Below are 12,202 nucleotides of genomic sequence, written 5' to 3' on the forward strand. Positions count from 1 at the left end.
CTTAATCCAGCTGAACAATAGACGTTTAGAATTTCGTTTAAATACAAAAATCAATTTTCTGTAAATCTCGCATTACTGATTGCATCCTGTTTGATATTCCTTCACCACCTAAATTCAAAGATAAAAAAATCGTAATCATGCAACTGACATTATGTCAACGAAATTATTTGTTCAACAATATATTCGGGCGGCAAATTGATTCCCTTGATTAATGCATTATATGAACAATATTTGACGGAATAATGGCACAAACAGATGTCTCACTTTGATAATGCATAATCAGTTGTCGCATTACAAATAAAAGAATGAAATCAAAATGATTCCTCGTTTTGTTGAAGTGTGAATCCACTTTTTCCAAACACGCAAAACGCAAACATCAAACACTAATCCGAGTAACTTTTGCTGCAATTAAGCTCTCGAAAGCTCTTTCCAGTTTCTTCTCACAAAGTTAATACTTAATCTTAGTTACCAAGTAAGGAAGTGTTCCAACACTCTCTGTTTTTTTAACCGTATTAAAAAATTTTAATGGAAAATTACGGAAAAATGTCGAGTGATTTTGCTGCGCATGGTCGTTGTTCACGTGTATAAGGAGGAAAATTAGAAAATCTCTTTAGTTACGAACGAAATTGCGAGCAATTCCTCTATGAAAATGTGGGTTATGTGTTTAATTACTGTGTTTTGTGGGTGGGGTGTATGGGGACAAAGGTTTCAACAAACCTCCGGGGATATGGAAAAAGGTAATTGATCGGTGTGAAGGGCAATGAAGCAATAAATACCAGTTTCAAAGGGAAATAATTGTAATGCAAAGTCAAATAATTAAGATTCTTTCAAATTTATTATTAGTAAAAAAATCCCCACATATAAATATAAGAAATAATACTACCAAGACTTTTTAATTTAATTATTTGTATTTATTTAATCGTAAACTTTTGTTTTTTTTTCACGTACCTGTTAGATATCTAAGATAAATACACATTTTACGTAAAATTTGCTTATTTTATCAATTTAGACACCTAGATGAAATCGTTAAATTTATTTTCTTGAAGTTCACTTCAAAGTGGATTTTTGATATTGCTATTCTTCCTACCCACTTTCATTTCAAGAGTTATTAGGTAATGAGTTTATGTCGTTTGAGTTTCGAAGCTAATTACAAAACCATATAATTGATAAATTGATAATAATAATTAACTACTGCAGCAGAAGTAATTACATTTCGATATTATCTCGAGAATGATGTTTCGCTTTGAAGTCTTTCTGCTCTTCCACTCACATTTGAAATGTCTTCGACAATACATGTTTTTTTCATTTAAAGCATTAATATTAAAAATATAAACATAAACTAGAATTTAATCAGTAAAAATTGTAATTGTAATCTCTGATGTCAGCTCTTTAAAATGTCCTCCAAGGAGTCCCGACTCGAATAAGCTGTATTTCTGTTTTTTTTTAATAGTTGGTATATCGTGAGGTAATTAACACAAGAGAACACTTGCAACAAAGAAAAAACACTCAGCAAGTGTAAAAAGGGCTAGTACGACGATGCCATGGAGCATACTTGCCATAATTTTTTATTGTTAATTTTGATCTGAATTTTGTGTTTATCTTAACGAATTTTTAAATTAATCTTTCAATTAATATAGGAAAAATAAATATTTTTTAACATTCTGTCACGTGACAATAACAAAAAATAGTGAATGTGACCAAAAAACTGAAAAAATTATTATTAGATTATTATTAAATGTCAAAACTTTTTTCAATGTAAACAAACTTGAAATCAATAAAACGCTATTTTTTTTCTATTCTTTTTCTGTTTTCCTTATTTTCATTGACTTGCATAGCCTAGTATTTACCTTTTGGTAAAAATATTTTATCTTGGGTAAATTTTTTTCTCATAACTTGGGATCCGGAAAAATGTGATCAATAGAAATATTTTGTTATGCCCATAAAATAAAATCACAATTATTTTAATGGGTGACCCGTAATTGAGTTGAGTTGGTAATAATAATCGTGTTGTTTTTTCAATTTATTGTTTTTGTCTAGACAAAAACGAGGTCTATCTCTTATGGCTTCTTCGATGGTTTTACTTTTTGCAAAAAAAGAACACTGGAAGGAAAAGAAAACTGAAATATTTTCTACATGATAAAATTCTTTTAATTTTGTCTGTGGTATTTGTGAAAATAGAATAACGATAAAGTTGTTAGGTTTTGAATAATTAACATTTTAATATTGAAAATCTGTAACTTGGAATAATTTATGAGAGGGTTTGCGGTAATTAGTGATCAGGCCAGAATTTCTTGAGAGAAGAAAAAGTTCCGTAATGACATTTATGATGTACCCAAGCTCTATTGTGAAGCCTCCACTCTATTGTCAATGCATTAGCAGCACATCATCCCAAACTTGGCCATAAATTTCCAGAATTCCCACTTTTCAATATTAAAATGTTAATTACCCAAAATCTATCAACTTTTACATTATCCAATTTTCATAGTGACCATTAGAAAAAATCAAGCAATTTTATCATGTGGAAAAGATTCCAATTAATTTTTTTTCCAAATTTGCTTTTTAAATTTTGAACAATATTAAAGCATCAAATTGAAGTCTATATAATCCTCTCTCGTTTGCACTAGCAATTTTTTTTAAATTAATTAGAAATATTTATTTTTGCGGCGGGCCCTAAAACTTGGGACACTCTGTATAGAAACGATCGAACTAAGGGAGCCCAAGAACTGGTTTTTCTTCTTTTAATTATTTTTCCTATTTTCGAGGCGGTGATTCTATACTTTCTTTCATTAAACCAACTGTCAGATCCATTTTGTTCCCTAGTGGCGTTTTCGATAAAGTCTCTTTTCTCTTCTGTTACATTCAAACTTGCTACAAAATCTCTAATTTCTTTTTTGAGAATACTTGAATTCAAATCGGGTTGTTTGCAGTTTTCTCCATAGTCTTCTTGGTCGTTTCTAGTAGGTAACGTTTTATTTTTTCTAGCTTTTTTCTAAGAGAAAAAATTTACTTACGCAATATTGTGACCAATTATTGGTTCCCCAAAATCATCATCAACAATGTTGTTATCACCTGCTGAAGCCCTAATCGTGTGATCTTCACTCCAGATTTTTTTCATTGTCACATGTCAAATTTGGTATAAGAGGGTAGGGCAAAAAATGCGGCGCGACGGAACATCAAAAAGACGATACAAAATTCGCGTTTTGATCACTTTCCCGTTATCGAATTTCAAAAATAAAAACACTTTTCTACCTTGTTTTTTCAAAAATTTTGAAAAATATTTTTAATATTTTTTTCAAAAAAAAAAACAAAAATTAAAAAAGTGTTACGTTGGCGAGTTTTCAAATAATATTTTATGTCCGAAACTTTTTTCCAATTATAAAAAATGTGAATAGTTAAGAAAATAGAAATATAAATTCCGCGCTATCTGCCGCTTTAGCAACAAACTAAAACATGTTCCCCTTTAGTCGCATTATTTTTACAACAAACAAATTTTTCTCTTCTGAGCATTATGGAATCCAGCAAAAACAAAAAAGTAAAAAGATATCTGCCTTTATTTCACTTTTAATTAATTAGCAATTTATTTTTTAATAATTTATTACTTTAATTAATTATTGTAATTATTGCACACTTCCTTAGCTTTTGTGGAGCAGTTTATCTTATCCACACATTTAAACGACATACTTTAATATGGTTTTGACTTGTTATCATTATCTAATAGTGTTATTTTTAGTAAAATAACGGATGCGTCCATGACAATTGAACAGAGACACAAAATTGAAGTCTCACATTGTACTAATCACAAAGTTGTTTAAATTGAATTATGCATTTAATGAAACTTTCTGGATTTGTTTATCAATTGAGTAGATAAAGAAAAATAAATAGATTTATGAAAAAAAACTAAACTTCTCCATAAAACAAACTTAACTAACAAGCAATACATCTGATTACGCGGTTATTTCATGCAAGGAAAATTTAAGACTTCAGATCTCTTATTTATTTACACAGCTAAATAACTTAAAAATTAAATAAATTGTAGAAACGAAAACACCAACATTTTTACATTAATATTCGTCTTGTATACTTTACCTCCTCAAAAAAAAAATTAAGCAAGCAACATAAACAAAGATTACAAATTAAATTAAAAGCCTTTGCTCGAAATAAAATTATTTCAGTTGAATACCAGTACAAGATCGAGAAGTGGCTGAATAACGTCGATTCTGATTTATCCCAGTTCAATTCATTGGCAGCCCATTTGACCTGGAAGCTGTCTACATTTCCCGACGAGAAAACCTCACGACAAGCGAGACAACTAGGAAAAGTGAGAAACAGGTGGAAAAACAACGTGTGTGAATCGACAATTAGACACGAATGGATAACGCCGGAACAGAGAAGGAAGATTTATCTCTTGTGCAGAGGACCGAAATTCACCGATGAAATGGCTCTGTGAGTGTTATTTCAAGTCGTAATTTAAACAAGCGCAAGACAGTTCGTTTCTTGCAGAGAATATTTGGAAGTACTAGGAAAGATGGCGCAAGAGTTTAATGATCAAGTCTGTTTAACTGGATTTCCTGCTAAGGTTAATAAAACTGCTCCTGATTTTCCCAAAAATGGAGATTGTTTGTATGGAGAGCCAGAATTGGAACGGATTATGAAAAGAACTGATTTGGATCCCCAACAGCTGAAGTGGATTTGGATGAACTGGCATGATTCGATGGGTCCGAGACTTAAAGACAAATTCAGATTAGCTGTGAATTATCAAAATGAGGCGGCCAAAAATAATGGTAAAAGCACCTTTTAATACTCTGAATTAAACTGTTTTAAAATTATAGTTTGTTTCCCTGTATTATTAGTCAATTAGTTCAGAGTTTGCTTAATTCTAAACAAAATTACAAAAAACTCAATCGGAAATGGAAAGTAAGAAAATCTAAAACTTCCGGAGCTTCGGAACTTTCCGGACACCTGAAAAATTGAGATACTTTTTTAAGCTCAATGCCGAGAAATGCTCAGAATATGTCGAAATCTCGAAAACTACTTGACACAGAGCTTTTTAATCGGTTTAATCTGACGCGTGAACCATTATTTCTCAAACGTTTTAGCGACCTAAGGGTGCTATACCAATTTTATGACAGTATGTTTTTTTCCTAATTTTTTTGATGAAATTTTTGTTTAGGTTTTTATCACTCCTTAGTACTCAGTAGACTACTCTAATTTATCCTATTGATTTTATACAAGGTGATTCTTTTAGGGCCTACATTAGCAACTTATTAACTTCTAATGCAGATAGGAATTTGAAATTTTGTACACAGCCCAAATAACCAGTCTGAGTTCAAATAAATTATTTCTAAAATGGCTGAACTTCCGTAACTACGAGAAATTGTCGCCAACTTTGAAATTTAGAATAACTACTTATTTTTATTACATTTTTAAATTCTGCTCTTTAAACTGAGTAATGTACCTAGTTGTTAGTACTTATCTGTCATAGTTTTTGACATATGTCAATTTTTTGGTCAAAATTTTCATTTGTAGAGGTTCATTTAAAACATCACAGTCCTTGAATCTTTTGCGATAAGTGAATAATTTTTCTTGCATTCGATAACCAAAGGTTCGAAGAGTTTTCTAGAATTTTTAAAATTGTCAACTGTCAAATCGCAAGGCTAGTATGATTTTTTGAAAATGATTATTAACAAACAGCTATAACTCAGTTTTTTTTTTTTAATGAAATGACTATTTTCTCAACGGCAATCAAAAGTACATCAATTTGTAGAAGGACTTTTATCAACATGTCCTATACCTATCTCTCACAATTTTTGAAATGATCACGACAAACATGTTTTTGTTTTTTTATTTTTATAGTTAATTACGTAGGTTTTGGAAAAATACAATAAAGATATGCCATAATTAATACAATTGTTCGATATCTTTACCATTTTCGAACAGTTCAAAATTCGATGGTGAACTGATTGAGTGGCTTCCATTAATTCATTTGGTTGAAGATTATTAAATGCCGTCTCATTCCTTGCCTCAATTCTTGGTAATTCCGAATGGGTGTTGTGTAGACTAAATCTTTAATACGTATTGACCATTTTCCAAAGCCTACGTGATTAACTATAAAAATAAAAAACAAAAACACGTTTTTTGTGATTATTTCAGAAACTGTAAGAGATGGGTATAGGACATGTTGATAAAAGTCCTTCTACAAATCGATGTACTTTCGATTGCCGTTGAGAAAATCATTTTATTTGAAAAAACTGAGTTATAGCTGTTTGTTAATTATTATTCTCAAAAAATCATATTAGCTTTGCAATTTGATAGTTGACAATTTTGAAAATTTTAGAAAACTCATCGAACCTTTGATTATCGAATGCGAAAAAAGTTATTCTTATCGCAAAGGGTTCAAAAGCTGTGACGTTTTAAATGTACTTCTGCAAATTTTGACCAAAAAATTGACGTATGTTAAAAACTATGACAGATAAGTACTAACAACTAGGTATATTCTACTCAGTTTGAAGAGAAGAATTCAAAAATGCAGTAAAAATAAGTGGTTACCATTTAAAATTTTAAAGTTAGCGCCAATTTCTCGAAGTTCCGGAAGTTCAGGCATTTTGAAAATAATTTAATTGAACTTAGAGTGGTCGATTTGTGTTGTGTATAAAATTTCAAATTCTTATCTGCATTAGAAGTTAAAATGTTTCTAATGTAAGCCCTAAAAGAATCACCTTGTATTGTATTCAAACATTCGTTTATGGTATGTTAAGGATATAACAACATTGGAGAAGTCTGGCGCGAGGAACTCGAGACGCCTCAATTAGAAAAGTTTGTGTTTGATTTATACAAAGAAGTGAAGCCTCTTTACATGCTTCTTCATGCGGTCGTAAGACATAAACTCTTACAAAAATATGGACCATCTCAAATTGATCCAAAAGGCCCAATTCCGATACACTTGTTGGGAAATATGTGGGGTCAAGATTGGACGTCTTTACTTGAAATGTTTCCAGTTACCCAAAACAAGATTGATTTGGATACAAGCCTTCGCAAAAAGAATCTTACTATTGAAGAAATGGTGATTTTGAAATTTATCTCACTTGTAAATTAAATTAAAAATAGGTTTTAGAAGCTGAAGATTTTTACAGATCCTTGAATTTCCCTAAAATGACCCAAAAATTTTGGAAATATTCTATTTTTGAAGAAAATGAAAATACAACATTGTGTCACGGAACAGCTGCAAATTTATTCAGCAGAAATGATTACAGGTATTTAACAATCTTTGCCGTTGAGAGATTATGTTTCGATTTTAGGATGTTGATGTGTGGTAAAGTTTCAATGGACGATTTCTATGTTATACATCATGAAATGGGTCATATTGAATATTATATGGCCTATCAGGATCAACCCGCAATTTTCCAGGTATAACAGAAGAAAATTAAATACGGAAATACAGGGTGTTCGGTTCTAGACGCCCCGGCTGATAACACCTAAACTTACTTCATTTTTTCAAAAAGTAAATATTTAAGTAATAATATTCATTCTTGGCCTTCTTAATAAATGTATTAAATTTTTTTAGCACATTCGGTGTTGCCGGAAATGCTACCAAATTTAGTTTTTCAAATGGAACACCTATGGTTTTTTTTTCTCCAAACAATAATAATTGACATGAAAAATACTGTAAACCACTATCTATTACATTTTGCGTAACACAATGCAATCAAGAAACGTCTTAAATCTTAGAATTTCATAAGGAAATTGGTCGCGTAGCCCGATTTTTAATTTTAAAGGAAAAGTGTGAATTAAAAAAAATGCTTGGATACAGTTTAATTGTTGGTTTGACAAATCTAATTTGTCAGTTGATGAGCGAGTTCTCTTATGGAAACTCTTGGATTTTCTTCGACTGATAACAGAACATTCAGATTTCTATTTTCTTGTTCTTCACAAAGAACCACAGTTTTTTTTTTTAGTTTTAAGAAGCGAACCTACTCGTCTCAGTTGTTTTTCAATTCGACTAAATTTCCAACGATATGGATGAACTCTATTTGAGTATTTTTCCCTATACTGTTTTTCAGCTTCCGCTCTATTTTTATTGCACTTAAAAAACACTTCAAGCTTATCTACCAATTCGTCGTAATTAATATCATCCATTATTAAAGATCTCAATAAGATTTATTCACAAATTAGGCTTTGTCAAACTAACAATTAAACGGTATCCAAGCATATTGCTTTTTGCATGGATACCTTGACAAGTAAAATCCGCCTACGTTGCAAAATTTGCAATAAAATTCAAAAATTTAAATTATTTTCTGGAACATTATGTAAAGTAAAATGTAATAAATAGTGGTTTACCGTATTTTTCATGCCAATTATTATTGTTTCGAGCAAAAAAACATGGATGTTCCATTCGAAAAACTAAATTTAGTAGCATTTCCGGCTACACTGGATATGCCAAAAAAATTTGATACATTTACTAAGAAAACGACAAATGAATAGTATTATTTGAAAATTTAGTTTTTGAAAAAAACAAGTAAGTTTAGGTGTTATCGGCTCGAACGACTTGGACCAAACACCCTGTATATGGCATATCTAATTCTTCTGTTTTTATCTGAATCACGTCAACTTTTAGGACGGTACCACCACAGCATTCCACGAGAGTATTGGAGACGCCATAATGCACGGTGTAATGACTCCGCAACATCTTCACCGTCTCAGTATTATCACTGACGATCAATTGCTAGACAACAGTACAGCACTTTTTCTTCTTTTCTATCAAGCATTATCAAAAATTCCTGAAATACCATTTTCGCTCATTCTAGACAAATATCGTTGGGACATTTTCAAAGGTTCCGTAACTTATGATCAATGGAATGACTATTACTGGCATTTAACCAAAACGTTTAGAGGAATTGTCCCTCCTGAGAAACGTAATCCTGAACTCTTTGATGCCGGAGCCAAGTTTCACATTCCTGACAACACCCCGTATATACGATATTTCTTGAGTGGTATTATCCAAATGCAGTTGTTTCGAAGTTTGTGTGAATTATCTTTGTATGGAAAAATTCAAGATGTATCAGAGCAGTCTTACTTGCCGTTGCATAATTGTGATATTTACGGATCAAAGGATGTGGGGAAAAAGTTCATGTACGTAAAATTTATACCAGGTGCATAAAAAGTATGGAACGAAGCGTTTTTCTCGTAAACTAACCACTTTATAAAAAAATAACTAGTGTAGCGTAAAGTCCAATTAAAATGTGACCATTTATCAAGAATAACATTTTTCGAAATTTTTTTTAGTTTTCGAGTTCTGGTTCCGGATGGATCAAAAAATGTAAAAACAAATCATTTTCTTCTATTTTTAGTCCATTCGAAACCACCCCAAAGCACCTGCATAGAAATCAGCGCTCTCCCATGATGAAAAGCATGAAACAACCACTTCGGTTAAGTTCGGAAAATCTTCGTGATGAGCTCGCAACGCAACTTTAACAATTAATTTAAAAAAAAGTACTGGCTAAAAACAATTTTATTTAATTAAAGGTCATTTTTAGATCATAATCTTTAATTAAAAAAATTATCATGGTGGGTTGCCATTTAAAAAAAAAATTTTTTTTCTAAAACCCGAAAACTAAAAGAAATTTCGAAAAATGTTATTCTTGATAAATGGTCACATTTTAATTGGACTTTACGCTACACTAATTATTTTTTTTTGTAAAGTGGTTAGTTTACGAGAAAAACGCTTCGTTCCATACTTTTTATTCACCTGGTAGTATTCAGCTAATTGGTTTACACTACTTTTTCAGGGAAATGATGGAAAAAGGTGCGAGTATTCGTTGGCCGGAAGCGCTTTTGATAGTTAGTGGAACTCCGCATATCTCCGCAAAACCACTTCTAGAGTATTATAAACCAGTTTACACATGGCTAAACAAGTATGTGGAATCAAATAATGTGTATGTCGGTTGGTACTCATAAATAAACTGTTGCAAATGCTATGTGTATTAAAACTAGTTCCTCTACCTAGTACTTCTACTTCGATTTCTATTTAAAAATGATAAAATATAGGGTAGCGTAGGTGAATTGTGCGCACCTCAGGAAATTTTGATGGGAATATGAAAGTTTAAGAGCATTTTTTGTCGATTATTTCATATGTTAGCTGCAAACTTGATAAGAAAATTATGTGCATCATCAATATTAGATATAAATAAAAATAACATTTTAGCTAAGTGCATTGTGTAGAGTTCGCTACAAATGCGGGTAATAATGCGCGTCGTATGCTGTAAGCAGCATAAATATTTGTAAATAAGATGTAGAAAAGGCTACAGAAAAGTGGGCACGATTTCCTATTGCGCACAATAACTTCAATCTTCAATAATTACAAATTTATTCCATTTTTTTGTACATTTACTCAGAAGAGAATGCGTCAAGAATACAAAATACCGCAATTAACTATCAGTTTCACAGTAAAAATTCTAGTAGTTTTTAATTAATAGCTATTTATGTATCAAGTACGCAAAATAGGGTTTTAGGGGACGAATCGTATTTAATGACGAGGCGACGTAGGAGCCGAGTCTTTAATGAGAGGAGTCATCTTAAACCTTTTGCGTACTTGGTGCAGACAAGATTTTTTTGTTAAAGCTCCCAAAACACGAATTCACACCTCTTACTAATTAAAAAAAATTCGTTATCATAGTAACCAATTTTATTTTTTAGTCCGCACTGAGTATCTAAAATAACCGTTTTGCGTACTATTTTATTAAGTCCGGAAAAGACTCATTTTAGAGAATCAAATGAGTCCCTAAAACAGCTGTTTTCGGGATCGTATACAAAAAAAGGAATTTAGAATCCACAAAATGTCACAATTTTTGACACAGAAACAACTATTGTATAGATTTGTATCATCATTTTTAGTAACCAACAAGAAATAAAACCCAAGCTGAAAATAATAGTGAAAATAATTCAAAATTGTATTTACAACATTAATGAATTCCAAATTTGTGATTTCAATGTTGTGATTTGTATTATTGTGAAAATATTATATCTGTTTCCATTTTCTTAACTCATGTAAAAAAGCAAGAGTTTTTTAAAGCATCAATAACCTTTTCTATTATTATTACTGATTTTAGAATTTTTTATTAAAAATGGTCTGACAACACTTCATATAGTACCTACTTTAAGAAGATTTCAACATTAGTGTTGAATGATAATTGATTTTTGCACTGCTTATGTTAATTTTTGTTGACTGTTCGCAAGACATTGCATTTACCACAATACTTTAGAGCGATTCAATCACTGACTGTAACTCCTTATGTTGATATGTGCAATATGGATTTCATACAGTTTCATTCACGGAAAGACAACACAAAAGAATTAAAGGTACCTTTATTTTTTATTTACAGAATAGGCCCTATTCACTGACGTTTCAAGAACAGCGAAAGTTTTACATTTGTCAATTCTTTAAACGACTTTTTTCTAATTGTATTGTTTAAAAGTGTGTTTTTTATTGTTTTTTAAAGATGGACCAGAAGAAAAGTCATAACACAAGTAGGTTGAGGGTAACGAGGAAAAACAAATCGCCCCCTCAAATCCGGCAAACGTTGGCAAGTAAATACCGACTGCTTATGGCAAATCCTTTATTGTGATGGGAATTGGAGGGAAAACTTACCTCAAAAAATCCAAACAAAAGCTTTGTTCCATTAACAACACCACTCAAAACCTTAGTTCAAATGTTGGATGATGGAGAACCCAGTGTAAAGTCTAGTCAAACCGGGAAAATTACGCAAAAAACAGTTTCCAATCCTGCGACTATTAAGAAAACTTTTCACGTTGAAAATAAACAAGGTTGCGCTTCGCTTACCTTGGTCTGCGACGCTGTATTGACCCTTCGGGCCATTTTATATTGCGGCCCTGTGTGTTCCCGTTTTGTAATTATTGTTTGTTGCTTATTAAATTGCTTAGCTCTTTACGGAAATTGATGTGAACTGATCGTTAATTTGCATTTATTCGATGAGAAAAGGCGAAAAGAAATTTTTTTTCTTTAATGGTCAATCTAATCTAATTTTTCAGTTGAGTTGAGCTCACGGGGGCTGCGTTTCCGATGGGGCTTAAGGGGGCTGCGCCCCCGATGGGGCTCACTAGGGCAACGCGCCCGATTAGGGTTTACGGAGGCTGCGTCCCTGAGTGGGGCTTACGAGAGCTGCGCCCCCAAGTGGGGCTCACGAGGGCT

The 12,202-nt window shown here is 31.8% G+C and overlaps 1 protein-coding gene across 1 annotated transcript; it reads left to right on the forward strand.

Moving 5' to 3' along the window:
- Nucleotides 1-649: 649 nt before the first annotated feature.
- On the forward strand, nucleotides 650-9,951 carry LOC123010869 (angiotensin-converting enzyme-like). The gene is made up of 8 exons (XM_044408037.1): nucleotides 650-737; nucleotides 4,173-4,443; nucleotides 4,501-4,781; nucleotides 6,756-7,060; nucleotides 7,105-7,250; nucleotides 7,296-7,404; nucleotides 8,612-9,126; nucleotides 9,783-9,951. The coding sequence occupies exons 1-8, from the start codon at nucleotides 650-652 to the stop codon at nucleotides 9,949-9,951; spliced, it is 1,884 nt and encodes a 627-aa protein (XP_044263972.1).
- The last annotated feature ends 2,251 nt before the right edge of the window (nucleotides 9,952-12,202 follow it).

Source organism: Tribolium madens, unplaced genomic scaffold, assembly GCF_015345945.1.
Source record: "Tribolium madens isolate multiple individuals breed KSU strain unplaced genomic scaffold, Tmad_KSU_1.1 Scaffold_91;HRSCAF=231;Tcas5.2_LG7, whole genome shotgun sequence".
In the NCBI taxonomy this organism is placed as follows: domain Eukaryota; kingdom Metazoa; phylum Arthropoda; class Insecta; order Coleoptera; family Tenebrionidae; genus Tribolium; species Tribolium madens.